Consider the following 18163-nt stretch of genomic DNA (forward strand, 5'->3'; position numbering starts at 1 on the left):
CTTGGGCTCTGGGGTGCGGGAGCATATGTTCCGGTCAGGTGGTCAGCCGAACGCGGAACCCCCAGTGTTAGTTCCCAAGCATGCTTGGTACTCATTTTATCGACCCACTGAAGGGATGAAAGGCTGAGTCGGCCTTGCCCAGCCCAAGGATCGAACCAAGGACCTGTGGCACGACAGCGCGAAGCGCTACCGCTCAGCCACCGGGCGTCAAAATTTTGACTATTAAACAAAAATATGAAGGAAACAGTATTTAATTTTTAAACATTTATGTTAACTGTCAACAATTGTTTTTAATAAGGACTAGTTAATAGGCACTCTTACTGTTATCATTGATCAGTTATGTTGTTTTTGTTTCTAGTGCAACTTGCCAGTACCAGCAAACTTGCTTGGTGAAACCAAGTAAATTTAAGGCTGAGGGTGGCACTTTTTGCTTCTTCAGTTGTGTCATCTATGGCTAAGAATAGGACTTCAGCCTCACATATGTCACATCCCGTTTATATTGCGGGCTCATTCATTTATTCACAGATCATAATTTTGACCTGTTATATATCTATTTTGATCAATTAAATATCTTTACTGCTATCTTCTTTCATGTAAAATGTTTTTATAGTTTATTTTTGTGATTTTTTATTTTAAAAAAATTATTCTCAACTTTAGTAGCAAGTCAAAGTGTTTTGCAGTATATTTTATTCATGCAAATAAGACAAAACTGAGAAATTAGTTTATAAAATTTGCATCATTAGTTATAAAAAAATCAGGGAAAAGTGAAAACTTTTCTGGGCATTTGTGGCTTCCATTAAAAAACTCTAATTTTCCAAATGTAGAGTTACTATTCAAGGTCTCATAGAATTGAAATCTTTTAAGTAATCTCGAGCAATTTTTTAAATTTATTTTAAAATATTTCATAATTTTTTAAAGAATCTTTTTTAGCTGAAGCCTTTTTAAAGATTTAATTACAAATTAAAACCTTTATAATTTTATATACCGAAAAAATAATGAAATGTATATTTTCTTCAGAAAAATTAAAAAACTGCTGTAGTTTAATTTGCTACTTTTCTATTAGCCAGGAACAAGTAAATTCACTTTTTTTTTTCTTATTTAGAAGAAAAGGTAACCACTGAAAATAATAATAAAATAAATTAATTAATTGTTTAATTTACTTGCCCTCAACTAATGAGAAAGTATTGTTGATTTTTTTAATGAAGACAAATTCTGCAAAATTTCAAGTTTGCTAAGTTTGCAATTGTTTTGTTTACTTATGTGATATGTAATTAGCTACACTTTGCTTTTCAATTTTTTGGACAAATTTGTATTGTTCTTGCAATAAATAATGATTAAGTTAGCATCAATTGGATATATGAACAAAATTCATTGCAGCCTAAAAAGGTGTATTTTTTTGCAATTACCTTCTGAAGAAGATTGTGTATCCTTATAAAAATATTTAATTCCTGAAAAGGATTTCAAAATTACTCTTTGTCTTAAAATAAGCATTTCTCAATAAATATTAAAGAATTCATTTCATATATTTTGCAACCCTTCACCTTTTTGTTAAAAGGAAATTGTCTTGTTTTTTTAACTTTATTTTCACAATGTTTCAACATTTTGAAATTAGTTTTTGTAAAATTTGTTTCATTTGCAGCGTCCGCCTTAAAGGTTCATTTGATACTGATGAAATCCAAGCAATAGCTCAAGCAATAATTGACACTTGTCCTCTTGTACCGCCTACAAAATTAACCGAAGTGGAACAACTACTGTATTATTTACACACAAGAAAGGGATCAACTGAAGAAGGTAATTCAAAATAAAATTTTATTCATTTAATTTGTGATCGCTGCATAATAATATTACTGGTCAATATAATTTTTTTTAAATGATTTATTGGTAAAATATATAGCAAAAGTTAAAGTCAAATTGGCTTATAACAAGCATAAAGAGTCAACAACATTTGCTAATAATAATTGATAAGCCATCCTAAGTCAAAATTCTGGATGGTCCAATCAAAAAAATTTGATGGTTTATATTGGTTTTAGTGTGATTTATGATGGTTCAACATAATTTGATGGTTGCCATTATCCAACGTTTTACATTATGCATTCATGGTGTTTGATATGAAAACAAGCTTCCATTGCCGAATGATGGAAAATGTTACTTTAATACTATGATGGTTAACCATCAAAAGAAGTTTGATTCTCATGCACCGACAATCCATGATGATTACACCTTTACATTTCCATGATTTTTTAACAGGAATTCTCATTGGTCCTCAGAGATATACCATCAAAACAATTTTTATTTTTTATTTTATTTATTTATTTTTTTAATGTTGATCCATCATAGATCAGACCGAATTCCTGCATGCGGATAATGGTTGTTCATGATTGTTCCAACATTTCATTTCTAAGATACTATGATGGAAATTCGTAATGGTTCAGCAATGCATTTTCATGATGGTTTAATTCTTGTTAATTTAGCAGGAATATACCATCAAAACAATTTGGTTGTTTTTTTGTTGTTCCATCATAAATCAGTCCGAATTCTAAAATTGGGGTGATGGTGGTTCATGATTGTTCGAACATTTAATTTCTAATGGTTCAACATGCACAAACCATCAAAACAAGCTGTTATTCTTATGTTGGACCATCATAAATCAGTCCAAATTCCTATATTGGAGTGATGGTTACCATCAAAAAATATAATGGTTCATGGTGGAATTATTGATGGTTACCATCAAGATTATGTTGGTCCATCAATTAAAAACCATCAAAAATTTTGACTTAGGATGTCAACTAATTCATGAAAATGGTAAAAGTGCACATCAGCTAGCTACATTATAAATATAGTGCTTACTCAAGTTACTTTTTATTTCTTCATAGTACAAGAAAAGATTTAAATTAAGTTGATCTAAATTAAAAAAAGATCTGATTAAAAGATCTAAATTTGCTTTAAATTAAGTTGAACAGAAGGTTGTTCAACTTTTATCTTCCTCAGTTACAAAATATTGTTTGCTAAAACTGTTTTTTTCTTTATTTAAAAGTGACCTATGCTCCAATAGTCTTAATATTGTACCAATCAAGTATTTCTGATTTCTTTGTGAAAACCAGGAAATCATAAAATTAGGGCTTGTTATAAATAAGTTTGACTGTAATTATAATATTCACTGGTGAATCTGTTTTTTGTTAGGGTTTGTTTGAAGAAGCAAAACGATTATTTATTTTTTCTGGTATTACTTTTTAAGCATATTTTGTTTTGCAAGACTTTTTCTTAGTGATTGAGGCATAAAAAAATTAGATAATAACTTCCATTCACACTTTAAAAACTGTAAGGTCAAGTGGGCGCTATTTACTTAATATTTTTGTTGCCTTTACGATATTATTTAAAGTAAAATGGCAGAAATAGCAAATTTTTTTGAAAAAAAAGTGCATAATATTTCAAATAACTATGTTTTGAATGAACTAAAAAAAGGACATGCATTTATAGAATATTCCATTAGTATTTCCCATCATGCTTTTCAAACCAAAATGAGATAACTAGATTGATAATAAAAAAATATGCTTTCATACTAGCAAATATATATTCAGAAAAGAATTAAAAATAATTAAAGCAAATGGAAACAATACTTCCAGTGGAAAAACACGCTAAGCAGCTGAGAATTCAAAAGAATTGAAGCAAATGAAAAAATGAATAAATATGACAACCGAAGCTGACGTCCTCAGGGGGTACCAGCTCCGGAAGCCATAAAAGCAAAACTTTTTCTATCGAGAGAGCATGACAAATGTCTAAATTGCTCTCTGTACCCCAAAGGTTTTGCCAAAGTTCAGGAAGAGAATACAATATAAAATACATAAAAAATACAGAAGTATAAAATCAAGACAAATACATAAGAATAATACGCACAAAAGCTTACTTGAAACATAGATTTAATATCCAAATTACACTACTAACCGTCAGACAGCAACTAAATTGAAATGAACATAGAAACAACTCCCCCTAATTTGCACAGAAGGAAGAAAAAAAGCGAGAAAATAGTGACACCATTAATAGAAATGATTGACCAGGGCAACTCGGTCAAGACTTGATCTTGCCCTTTTAAACGAAAAAACAAAACTAGTAATTCTCATTCATTTTCTTAATTTTAAAATCAATATTACAAAAATTAAAAGGAAAACCAATAATGGTTTTCCTTTTTTAGCCAATAAGGGCTCCCAAGTTTTATTAGGGTCAGGTGAGCCATGAAAATTAATTCTTTAATTTATTAAATATTTTAATGTATTAAATATTTTTTGCACTTATTTTATTTAAACATAATCGAGCATACATTTTTTTAAGAGCATTTTTATTTCTAAAACATTATTTACATATGTTTTTTAATGAAACATATACTAATTTTAGAACTGTATCCAGTTTACCACACTCTGGGATAAAGTGGGTATATCAAAACATGTTCTTTTGAATGCATTACTGTAAGAAGACAATAAAACGAAATAGATAAGTTATGCTTCATATTTAATATATATGAATCAATGTATATAAAATGCATCAACATTTTCTGTAAAATGAATTTGATAGTTGGTTTTAGAGCCTTATTTAAAAAAAGCTTGAATTTATATCCACTTTATCCCATCTGGCCTATTTAATAATTATGTATTAATTAATTTTCATTTAAATATTAATATTTTCTGATCTATACTTTTGATATAAAAATGCCACAGTTTCTCTTTGCATGGAAAATAGCTTGGACCTTGGAAGTAAATTTGAAAGTAAAAGTTAAATTTTTATGGGTGTGTTTTCCATTATTATTATCTCTTCTGTTTTAGTAAATACGGAAGATGTTGAAACAAACTCATCTGACTCAGATTTAATCCCTTCTGATGAAGAATCGGCAAGCGTCACCAATGTAGACAGTTATATTGAACTTCTTTATGAAGAGATACCAGAGAAAATTAGAGCATCTGCTTTAGTACTGCAGTTAGCACGAGAAACTGGAAATTTAAATGTATTACGTAAAAATGGTATGTCTGGCAGTAAAAATTATCTTTTCTTTTAAGTTTTATATATATATATATTGGGTAAATAATTTTATAATATATATGCAGCACATTAAAGACAAAAAGAGTAAAAAAAAGGAAAACTAAGAAAATTAATAAATTTTATTTACTGCTCATAAGCTGCAAGTATATAGAACTATTAAAATATGTTAAAAATAAAAGGAAAACATGGAAAATAATAAAAATTAATGAGAAGAGAAAAAAAATTATTAAAATTAAATATTTTTAAATTTTTGTAGAATTTAAAAATATTTTATTTAATTTTGTAAAATTTCAAAATATTTTTGCCAAAGCAAAATGTGCTTTGGCTGTATTGATATAATATTAGAAAGCTCTCCTTTTTGCGGGTGTAATCGTGTGAGCTGATCTTATATCTTTTCATTATTTTGTTTTCTGGCTTTTTAAATAAATAAATAAATAAAAATGTAATTTTTTTTTCTTCTCTTTTTAATAATCTTTGTTATTTTCCATGTTTTCTCTCTATTTTTAACTTAATATATGATAGTCAATACAATAAATCTAATAAGTGTTAACAAATTCAGATTAAAGTAATAAATATGTGAGGTTTCATCACAAATTAACAATCATTATTAACAGTTTGATAATTACTAATAATTGGTTAATAGGATAAATTCTCACAAATTGTTCCTTTTTACTAGCTTATTTTGTTATTATAACTAATTTCTGATTATTATAAAATATCCAATTAGCTTAAGTTTGGAAATGTTAAAGTGAATGAAATGTTGGGCAATGGGCCTTGATCTAAATAATGGACATTAGTATAGAGAATACCAGGCAATATGGTTAAATTTGCATTTTTATTTGCATCAGAAGACTTGTTATTAACTATAATTGCTAGTTATTTATAATATTTTCCCAGTAGGGATGTGCATCCATTTTTAGGTATATGCTTGCTTGGAATTCTTTATACTGATAACTTTTTTAGGTTTTTGCTCAGTATTGCCTACATCAATACATTTTTGAGGTTTTTGCTCAGGGTCCTATATTTTTTTCTCTGATGATTTTTTAAGTGTGTCATTGCCTGTTATTCCCTACTCTGATAGTTTTTCTAATCTATTTTTAATAGATAGTAACATTAATTACCATCACCATGAATGGCTCGAGAGCCCAGGGTGGGCCTTTTTAAGTTCCACCCTGGGGTGCGAAAGAGTTGCCTGCCTTTTTCCTGCCAGCGTTTTCCTGTTTTTAAGAACAAAAAGCCTTTTTCTAGGCCATCTGTCTATCTCAAATTTGACCTGCCTCTTTTTAGTGTGCCAACTGGTTTGGCATCAAAAACTCTTTTTGTGGTTCGGTCTTCATCCATTCTGATGACTTGGCCTACCCATTTTATTCCTTGTCGTTTAATGAAGTTAATAATGTCAGGAAATTAGTTAGAATGTTATTAAGTTAATACTGTGAAGTTGTAAAAAAGACATTAATTACTAGCTAATTAATTCAATTGGTTTCTTTTTTTTAAGATTACGGTTCAAGTTTATTTCTTACATTGTTTTTCCCCCAATTATAATTTATAACCTAATTAGATATAATTAATATATTTCAATAATAACTGATTAAAATGGTTAAGGTCTGTAATTTGTGCCAGTTCAGTGAAATAACTTTTGTTTAGTGTCTACGATAAGAAAAATTCAAAGGGATAAAAAATATATTTTCAGGTAAGTTGTTTGTAACTTTAAATAATTTTATACTGATTATAATCAAAGATGTGTTGCTCTAAAGACTATATTGTTGTTAAGGGCTATTTTGTTACAACCAATCTCTTTTTACGATAGACAGACATGTGATATTATTTGTGTGCAACTATGTTGTTAAGTTTATTTGATCTTAATAAACGAGATATTTCTTCTAGAAATCCTTCTTGGTGCTCTTGCTCGAGTTTTACGAGAAGATGGACGTAAATCGATTGAACTCAGTACCAATATAGTTCACGTGTTTTGCTGCTTTTCAGTTTTTTCCCAATTCCATCCCCTCCTTGCTCAGCATAAGGTAAATATGAATTGAATGAACTAATTATTTAAGAAATGTTAATAAATATTTGTTCTGAGAAAGAAAAAAATGATTTATGAATAGAAATGTTTTTAAGTATATTCATAATTTATAAGAAAAATTAAGTCATAAAGAAAAATATTATCATAAAGCAATTTTTTATTGCTTTTGTGAAATAAGTATTGTATAATATTTAAATTATCTTTCATATTTGTATGATTTGAGTTTTGTAGCAGACTAAAATGTGTATTCTCTTTCTAAAAAGATTTTTTTCTTTCTCCATAAACTTCTAGCTACATAATCTGAAAATGTTTTAATAGTTGTAAACTTCAAAAAGTTAAATATTAAAATTGTTTTGAAGCTTCAGTTTACTCTTGTATTAATGCTTGAAATCAAATCACAATAATGCATATAGTGACTATAGAAAAAAGTTATTGACACCTTTCTTTTATTTTATTTTTGATAAATTAATCACTTTCTTCTAAGTTTTCTCAAACTTCTTACCTTCTAAGCACACATTGTTTAGAGTGTTAGCCATTCTAGTGTAATTCAATGAACTTAATAATTGAAAGATTACATTTGAGACTTTTATCCTTAAAAAATACTAAATGTAATTTTTAAATCTGTTTTAAGTTTTTATTATGAAGTGTGTTTTATTTGACAAATGTTTTGCACTTTGAATAGGTTGGCTCTTTGTGCATCGATGTTGTCGATGGGGAACTGAAACGATATGAACAGTGGAGTGAGGAAATTGCAAAGAAGAAAGTTTTGAATATCCTTTAGATTTATATAAAATATAAATTTTTTTCTTGAAACACAAATTTACTCCAAAAAGTGAATTTTAATAATGGGAATATTTGCTCCCATAAAATATAGAAAGAGGAACATTTACATGATGAACGAAGGAAATATTTTTGTTTTTTGTTATGACTTTAATTTTGAAAAATATCTTGATCTTTTGATTTCAGATTTAAAAAAAAATTATTTTATTAAAATATTTTCCAAACAGATTACCATTTACTCTTAGATTAGTTCATAAAAAAATTGAGATACCAGTCTGTTTTTTTTTTTTTTTTTTTTTTTTTTTTTTTTTTTTTTTGGTAGGGGAAAAAAAGACTTGTTCCAGAAATGGGAACAATTGTCCCAAATGGGTTTAAAAGAAGTATATGTGTTCTATCCTCTACATTCGTGGAAGAAATTTTAAACTTATTTACGGGAACATTTAATGGATGATTTTTAATTGATGCTCGTAATAATTTGATATTAAAAAAATATGTTGTTGTTACTGTTAATTATATTGGTGTTCTTACTACTATTTATTATAGTTTTTTTTCTGCTATGTTTAGAGAAGAACTAAGGCTTTAAACTTTTTTTTTCACTCGAACGACAGTTTGAAACAAGCAGCACTATTTCAAAATCTGCTACCAATGACTTAAAAGTTGTACAGAACAGTTGAAATTTTATTTCTGATAGAGTCAACCCAGCATCTATCTAGTTAATTTATTCTATAGAATATTTACTTTGTATTGATTTTTAATTGCAAAAATGTAGGCTGAAATTTGTTTTGCATAATGCAATTTTACTGTGTATAAAGGGTTTTCCTTGTGTAGCTCCCCCTTTAAAATAACCCATTTTTTTCACTTTTTAAAAGACAACATATTAAAGAATAAATGATTAAACTATCAGATACCCAAGTGAAAGGCTGGGAATAATGTGTTGCATTTAATATGGATAAAAAGGAGAAATCGTACTTTTCACCCTGACTGTCAAGATTCAATAGAGCAAATTAAATGGAAGATCATTAGGTTTATATAAATATATGCAATTGTCATATTAAAAATTTGCTTTTATTAATAATTTTTTTTATTCAAATATTAGGTAAATTTTTATTGACATGCTTCTCCTAACTGTCACCATTATTATAGTTTTTTGGAAAACGTTTTTAGGTTACTGGTGACTCTGCTTACACTCTGTAGCACATCAAATATACCAGAAATCCCAGAGATGAACCAAAAATTTTTTTATGATGAATCTTCTGGGACACCTAACTTTCTTGTACAGTTGAAAAAGAAAGACGCGCCAGCAGATTTATTTTGACAAAATTAAAATTAAACTCTAAATATATATTAAGGAAGTTTATTTTCTTTTGTTATTAATAGCTAAAGGAGAAAATTATAATAATTATGAGTATCAAATTACATCATTGTTTTTCATTGATGCAGGTATTTGACCAGTCCTAATTATATGCCTTAATATTTCAAATATGTCTTCTTTATTTGAATTTTTTGTTTTGTCTATAAATAATATTATGAATGTGAACATTAATAAATGGATAAAAAATATAATATTTTAAATAGAGACCCAAATTTAGTAAAAAGGGACCTGGAAATATGGAAGTTCAGGATCCTGAGGACCCATTTACGTTATTACAACCATGTAAATTAAAAGTTATTACTAACTTTTTTGCTTAAAAATACTCTTCCTGAAAAAATTTTTTTGTCTAAACAAAATTTCTTAGTCAGCAAATTATAAGGAAACTATTTTTATTGTCGAGAAAAAGTTTCTTTTGTCTCTAACTCATGTTCACTCATATTTATCCTTAACTTTATGCAATAGATTCAGGAAAATCAAGTCCAGCAATGATGGCTGACTATGAAAAAAGTTTCCAGAAGTATCTCACTTTAGTAAAAAAACAAAACCAACTTCTTCGAGGTAGCTTTAATTATTTTTTGTTTATAAAAAGTCAGATCTGTTTTGTTTTAATAGCTTGTTTAATTTATCCCTATAAGTTTCCGATGATAAAATCGCACACGAAAAATTCTGTAGTTAAGAAACTCGCTGGCTTATATTAAAAGTTTTTGTTCACGAGTTTCTAAAATTGAACTTGTCATAGTGCAAATCATTAAATACATCTGCTCCAACTGCTATGGTATTTCTGTAGTTTATGACATTTTCTATCCTAGCAACAAAGGTAATGTCTTTGTATTTTTATAAATTAAATTTAACATATTAAACAGACATATTAAAAGTTGAACAAATAGTTATGTTAAGTTCTGCTGAAAGTTTTATAAGAGCTTTTTTGTTTTGTTTTAAAAACTTCTTTGGATTACTACCAGGGGAAAAATAATTTTCAAAAGCTTCAAATATTGGAGGTTATGTAAAAATTCAAGCATGAAATTTTATTAAGCTTTACACATAGCTTTTAAAAAATAGTAACATTTTCAAACTGAACTTTATTTTAATTATCAAAAAAGAGTTACTTCATTTAGCATTTAGTTGATCATTTGTGTGTACTCATTTGAGCATTTGTGTTTTGATCATTTGTCATACCTTTGTCATTCATCATTTGTGTGTTGTAAATGGCAGTATGAAGTTCCTAAAGGTAAACTTTCTAACAAAATTTTACAAGCATTCTTTCAAGCAAATTATATTATTTTCTTGTTTTTGAATGAGACACAGATTTAAATGAATATTTATACACTGCCGCTGAGTAAAGTTTCTTTAAAAGTTAAAATTATAGGAGATAAATTCTTTCTTCCTTTTTTTTAGTCTGCTTTCTACTTCTCAGTCACATTGCGGAAGACAGAAAAGTTGAGAACAAAATGGTAAATCGCGGAATTGTTGGACTCTTGTCTAAAAGTTTAAGCAGAGAATTACCTGAATTGCTAATACTTGTTGTTACATTCCTTATGAAGTTGTCTATCTACATTGAAAATAAAGAAGAAATGGTAAACACACTTTATATATTCTTCATTTAAATTATAAATTAATATTGCACCTTATTAATTTTCCTTTCAGATATTGAAATATTACATTTTACTAATTTTATTTCAATGTATTAAAATCAAATAAATGTAGGCAAATACATTGTTCTGCTTTTGTTTACAGAAAGAAAATTGATCTAAAACTCATGTGCTTTTGTTTACTTCCCTGTTACAATACACTTTTTACGACCAACTTACAGCTTTTTATTTTTCTATGTTAATAATAAAATTTTCTCTGTGTTATTTCTTAAAAAGGAAGTGAAGTCTACAGAAATTATTTGCTGTCACTTTTTACTTTTTATCAATCAAAACATTATTTTACCATTTATTAATCAAAACATTATAATGGAGGGTCAAACTGTATTCTCCTTTGAAGTGTGCAAGTGATTCTTTTTAAAAAATATTATTTTATTTCAGGAATTCAACTGTATTGTTGAACAGGTCGCTCATCTTGTTCCTCATGAAAATTCAGAACTACTGAGTGCTGTTCTTAAATTATTGTTAAATTTGTCTTTCTCAATAGAATCTAGAAATTCAATGGTCAAGTGTGGATTATTGCAGAAACTTGTCACTTTAATGTGTAAGTTCTACCTTTACTTCATTTAACATTCTATTCTCTATGTAGTAGCATTACATATTTCCAAGCTTTTAAATTTTCTTTATTTCATACATTTAATCACACCTTATTCCTCTTTAAATAGTTTATAGTGCGGACCCATTCATACATCCATTCATTCATCCACAAATCCTAATTTTAACTTGAACCCGAGAATGATCAATCTCCAATTCATTACCTCCAGAGGTATAATTTGTTATGAGAACACGGAGGACTTTGTGACCTGGCAGATTTAACTTGCACCGGTCATCATATACTTCACTGTGATTCCTTGGCCAGCTGGACTCGATCTCCAGTTCTCTGGAGTGTGAGTCCAGTGCTCTGCCAACCAGGTTTTCCCGGCCTAAATAAATCAATTATTTTTAAATCAGTTTTACAACAAGTGCAAACAATAAACATTACTATTCTCAATAAACGTAACGGCTAAGTTTTGATTTCAATGCTAGTGTGTAACTAATTATTATTCAATGTCACAACTGAGCATTGAAATCTCTATTTAACCCTTCTTTCTTCAACCTCATTTAAAAGTTAGCATATATGTCATTGCGTTTACTTTAATTTTCAAAGAACTTTTTAGCCTTACATTTTAAGCCAAATTATTTAAACATTATGAGATATCATAAAGTTGGTTGGATTGTCTCTACTTTTGGCAGTGTTCTTTTTCAATAATGTACCTATAACGGATCTCCTCTGTACTCAAAAAGTGTTGATTAATTACTTACATTTGTTTGAGCATATTATATGCTAAATTTATGTCTTTATTTATATTATATGCTAAATTTATGATATTATTTGAAATGTCGCTTGAATAACATTTTTTTTTATTTTGCACCTTGATGTCTGCTATAAAATAAATTTTTAATCCTGTTTTCCTCACCTGCTTCAATTAGACATTAATTATTTTAATTTCTGCCCTAATTAACAAAAATCCATCTACTTTTGTCATCTGTGCCAACTGCGGCACACATCCACTAAAACACTACACTTCAATACATCTGGCTGCGTATTGTTTTTTAAAAGTGCTTAAAGTTGTTTATTTATTTTTTATTTATGTTTTTTAAAAGCCCTTAAAAGTGCTTTTTTTATTGGGGTTTGTAAAAAGTGCTTAATTTTCTATATTTGAAAATGAGAATGTTTCTTTGCTGCGTCGATCGTCATCGTAAATTACAAAAAAAAAGCTTCATTTTCATAATTTTCTCTGCAGTATTTATCAGAAACTAGTTATTTTATCATGATTATGTAAATTCGTTGAAAATGTTTTTGCATTTTGTTGATTTTATGTTTATAAATTAAGAACTGTAATCAATAGAAAGAAATAGTTTTTATCACTGCACATATCCTAATTATGATTTTTTTTGGACAGTCATTAAAAATATTTTTGAGCGCTTAAGTGCTTATTTTTTGCTGAAAAATCTGGCTGTTCTCCAATTAACATTCACTGCAACTGAGTGGATTATTTTTTTAATCTTTTCTCCTGCCTCCAATTAACGGAATGAATAATAATTTGTCATTGAATGAAAACTTGTTGTTTTGGATTAAAATCTAAATTAAAACCTTTTATATTAAAGGATGTTTTTAAGCAACTCTCAAAATGTGCTTTTACATAGAACATTTTGTTGCGATTTTATTAGCATTTGTATAAATAGCATAATAGGTTTTATTTTTTAATTCCTGTAATAATTATAATCAGTTTATTGATTTTATTTTTAATCTAGCTGTGAAGGCTCACCTTAATGAAGTTTTAGGCATCCTGTATCACATTAGCTTTGATGATCGGTGTAAATCTCTATTTACATACACTGACTGTATTCCATTAGTAAGTATCATGATAGTGTTAGATATTGTTTCAATTTATTAAATAGTTTGAACGACGTTTTTAGTTTTTCAGAAAAAAGCCCTAACCCACTTTGATTTTTTAGGGTTTAATGTGTTGTACCACAGTTTACTGTTTGTTTTTCAAAAATTTTTTAAAAAACTTCAGCTTATTTTTTGAGTTTTTTACTTTTTTTGAGATTTTTTTCCTTCAAAGTTGAATTTGGGGTAATTTATGGGTTGTTGAAAGTTATTAAGTTTTTTTTTCAAGATTATGTTTGATATATTTTTAGGACCCATTTTTTATAGTTTTTTTTATGCAAGATTAATTTTATTACATTTTTAAAACTAATGACATTTTTCATTTTATTTTTCTTTGAAGAAAAAGATATAGGGTAAAGTATTAAGGATAAAGGCTATAACTATATAGATTTAAAAGGAAGTGAAGGTCTTGCCAGCAAGCTAAGATAAATATTGGAAAAGTAAGCTAAGAAAGCTATGAAGGAATTTCATAAATATATTTTGCCTGAAATAGTCAAAAATCAATAGTAAGCATTAAATCTGGGTTGTAATTACTGAGTCTCTGGATTACTAAAAAGAAATTTGTTTTCAAATGAAAAGTTTCTTTTTTGTCCTAAATAATTAGGCTTAAATCAGTGTAACTCTGCCTTGAATCATTTCACTCATAGGCTATGAATTGAAAATGTACTTGATTTTATGTTTGATTTATTTATTTACAGAAAATGTAGTGTAGTTTAAAGAAATGATCTTAAATATTTATTAAAATAAAGATAGGTGCTAAATTTGATACTTGACGTTTCAATTTTTGAAAATGTTACAATGTTTTCTATAATCTGCAAAACTGGTTAAGGCGAAGTCTATTTAAAGAATGATTAAAATTTACATGAATTTCTATAAGATTTTCATGTTATTATGACATTACTTTATTATTTATGACAGAACTTTACTATATTGGTGTTTTTAAAGATTTTAAAATTTTAAAAAAAATTATTTTTAATAAATTATATCGTAAGTCACTTTTTAATTACAACTCATTAAACAAAGATATTTAATTAATATTTTTTCAATATTTTCTGATGAAACTTGCTGCATATACCAAGATTAATATTATTTTTTAATATTTGGATGTTATAGTTTTTTATCGCTTAAAGTGTGGCATCATAGAAAAATATTTCACGTATTTAAACAGTATTTCAGGAACTTATGCTTTTAAATTAATTAATATTTTCATTGACAGTTCATAATATTATAGTATTAATATTTAATGGTTAAGAATGTTTTTTGTTTTCGTTATTCAGCGTGTTAGATTTTAATTTTATTTCATTTTCTTTTTCACTTTTAAAAGATTGTATTTTGAATCTGTTAAGTTCATGTTGCTTTTAACGTATGGTTTCCGAAATAAGTAAACATATTTTTACAATACTTTTCACCTTATCTTTTTAAAAGTTGATAATATTTTTTTTTAAATCTTTCAGTGTATTAGTATTTAATATTTCAGAGTGTATTTTTCTAATTTTGAGTTAGCTTATTAAATCTAAATATTTTTAGTCCTAAAAATTTTAATATTATTGTTATTTTCTACTAATTAAAAGTCAATTCTAAAACTATTCTATAGGTAAAATTTTCTTTATCGTGAGTAAAATATTTTCTTCAAAGAATATTTTATGATATTATACATTAAATAAACTATGAATTTCTGGTGTACTTTATAACTTTCTATCAAACATGTGAACAATTGAAAAATGACCTGAGAAACATGAATCGCCATGAGAAATGGTGCGATATTAATTAAATTTATTATATAATTTTGTATTTAAGTTTATACTATATAATTTTACTTTATACTATATAATTTTACTTCATACTATATAATTTTTATTTAAATACTATACTATATAAGTCTATTTAATTTTATTTTTGTAAATTATGTAAATTAAATCACTTATTATTCACAAAATTAAAAAGAAGTGAATTAAAGTGTTGATGAATTGTTTGACTTAGTGTAATCATATATTCTAATTTTTTATGATACTTTTTTTCTCTCTCATTGGTGTGGAATGTAAGCATTTTAAAAGCTTTAAAAAAATTTGAATTAACCTTTTTTTGCAGACTATGAAAATGATTGTTGAACATTCTGACACTGTATTACCGAAGTACTTGATAGCATTGGCTGTTAACTTGGCTGCAAACAAGCGTAACGCTCAACTGATGTGTGAAAATGATGGATTGAGACGCTTAGTGGAGAGGGCTTTTCATTATCAAGATTGTCTGCTCCTAAAGATGATTAGAAATATATCCCAACATGATGGCCCTACCAAAATATTATTTGTGGTAATTATATGGTGATTTTAATATTGTTATCATATGACAAATCTCACATTTTTGGAGTTTTATTAGTAGCAGAGCTGGCAAAAAAACATGATTTTTTTATAATACATGAAAAAAAATCTTTTTTTTTTCAATTTTAGAATTTAATTTTATTTAAATCTTTTTTTTTTTAATTTTTAAATCAGATTTTTATTTTATTTATATCATATCTTTTTTTTTCGTCATATATCAATCAAGGCTCTGATAACATTTATTAATTATGCTCAATACAATTTAAGAACAATATTATAACGAAAACATTTTATCTTTTTAACTGAAATGATTAAAACAATTATATAAATATACAGAATCGTGTACACAATACGTTATAAAATGAAATCGGTTTTTTATTTTTTTATTTATGCTTAATATAAGGACTCAATTTGTAGCATCAAGCAAAGAATAAATAACTTAGATTAGGAAACACAAAAAAGGAGAAAAAATCAATTAATTTAAATTACTCTAGGTAGTGCAAGTCTTTATTATTTGTATATATTTAATACATTTTAAAAATAATTATACTTAAATAAATAAGCATAAAATTAAATGGTTATGATTAAAATCTATTTATTTAATAGCAAATTATTTTGCATTCAGCTAATGGAAAGTTATATTATTAAAAAGCATCTCCTGAAGAAATGAAGCTATATTTAGGGTTTTTATACCATTATTTTAAGCATTAAATAATAATTTACGTGCATAACCTGGTATAATATCTTAAATATCATTGAAAGTAGACTTTTAAAGAAAATGACAACTTTAAGAATAAATACATATAAATGAATCGAAACAAAAAATTATTTTTAACTTGAATGAATTATTCTTTTTCTAAAATAAAAATCAGTTGATGTAAATAAATGTTTTTTTATTAAAAAAAATTGTCAAGTGATTTGAGGGGAAAGTGCTTTCGTCAATGTTAACATTCATCTATTAAAAGGCACACCTGAATAACGGTTTGTTATTTGAGTCGTGTAATATGAAGGATTAAATGAGATTTTATCTATTGATTAACACACATTTTAACACACATTATACTAATGGCATATTTTCTTGTGCTTTGTTGGAACTTACATAGATTATGTACATGATCAATTTTTATACTTTTTGAACAGTTTTAATATGTTTTACATGATATATAATGTGATATAATTTAATATGGTATAATTTTACTATGTCATAACATAATTTTTTTAATACGTATAATTTTAATATGATATATTGTAATTTCAATATGTTTAAACATTAAAATTTACCTGCATATTAATCTCTTTCAAGATCAGGTAATTGGTGAAATGAATAATTTTCCGTACAAAAGAAATTTCTTAAAGAAGCGCAATTAATTTTACTCAGAAGTTATTGTAGTTTCTAATGTGTGAGTTCAACCTTAAAAAATGGCTTTTTTGAATTTTTTAAAATTTCTATTTACTACGCTAAGATTTTTATTTGTAAAATTTTTTGACATTCATCATAAAAACTGACTCCTTCACTATAACTTATGTATAACAGATAAAATATATCGTTTGAAAAATCTAATATGTCACATGATATAATGCTTTTTTTTTACCAAGTGCTGAAAAGAAAATCTAGTTTTATTCCTACTTTTTTTTCTCTCTAATTATAAAGTAGTTATTGGTATTTCTTCTTATTAACAATGAAATTGAAAACATTTAAAATCTTTACAATTTAGCTTCTCTTGAAATCATTGTATTTAAGAATTATTTTCGAAATGTTTGCATACTTATCAAGACAATATTTCAATCTTTTATATATATATATATATATATAATGAAATTGAAATTTAATACAGCATTTGTTCACGCAAATACACTTACACAAAAATTCATGAGAAATTAAATTTTAAAAGAATCAAGACATTTTTGTGATCCACTTTTTAATTGTCTTGTATTCGAACTGATTTGAATATATTTCAAATATTATTAATATTTAGATTTTTCTATAGGTGTATTTGTATCATGTTTTAGTTTTTGAAATCTAATTAATATTGCTATTTTAAAAGTCAGGTTATGGTATTAAAAGCTATTTATTTTTATGGTATTAAAAGTATATTTTAAAATTTTGATTTGGTTCTCAAATAAAATCAAAATAATTGTTGAAGTCTTATATGTTGTAAAACTGAAATATTTATTGTTAGTTTTTTTAATCTGCCATAAAATGTTTTTCAGGCATTTGCTGATTTATTTTGTGAAGCTATTCATCGAAGTACGGGTAAAAATGATGATTTTGTGCTTGAATGTGTGGGGATCATGGGTAATTTGACGATACCTGAATTAGATTATGAGATGTTACTCTTCCAGTACGATTTGTTGGGTTTTATGAAGAAGAAACTCTCACAAGGTTTGTCTTTTTTTTCTTCCTACTGTTATGTTTAAAAATGCTTTTTAATTTATAGTCATTTCCTTATTTATGAGATGTAATTGTGATTTGCTTTCACAGTTTTAATTCACATCTTAAAAATATTTTAGAAAACTGCTTAATTTCTAAAAGAAAATAAAACTTAACAAATGTGAAGAGTT

The 18163-nt window shown here is 26.5% G+C and overlaps 1 protein-coding gene across 3 annotated transcripts in view; it reads left to right on the forward strand.

The window, feature by feature from the left end:
* Positions 1–18163, forward strand: part of Kap3 (kinesin associated protein 3) — a 39802-nt gene that overhangs the window by 4289 nt on the left and 17350 nt on the right. For 2 of the 3 annotated variants that reach the window (XM_087152387.1, XM_087152388.1), the window contains exons 4-13: positions 1640–1791; positions 4815–5009; positions 6913–7049; positions 7734–7820; positions 9662–9761; positions 10599–10777; positions 11231–11393; positions 13145–13245; positions 15372–15593; positions 17813–17984. In XM_087152387.1, coding sequence (XP_087008513.1) covers positions 1640–1791; positions 4815–5009; positions 6913–7049; positions 7734–7820; positions 9662–9761; positions 10599–10777; positions 11231–11393; positions 13145–13245; positions 15372–15593; positions 17813–17984 — 1508 coding nt within the window. Of the gene's footprint in view, positions 1–1639; positions 1792–4814; positions 5010–6912; positions 7050–7733; positions 7822–9661; positions 9762–10598; positions 10778–11230; positions 11394–13144; positions 13246–15371; positions 15594–17812; positions 17985–18163 lie in introns of all 3 variants that reach the window. The other variant, XM_087152389.1, reaches the window with a different exon arrangement.

This window comes from Parasteatoda tepidariorum, chromosome 9 (assembly GCF_982258835.1).
Source record: "Parasteatoda tepidariorum strain Cologne lab strain chromosome 9, Ptep-v5.0, whole genome shotgun sequence".
NCBI lineage: Eukaryota > Metazoa > Arthropoda > Arachnida > Araneae > Theridiidae > Parasteatoda > Parasteatoda tepidariorum.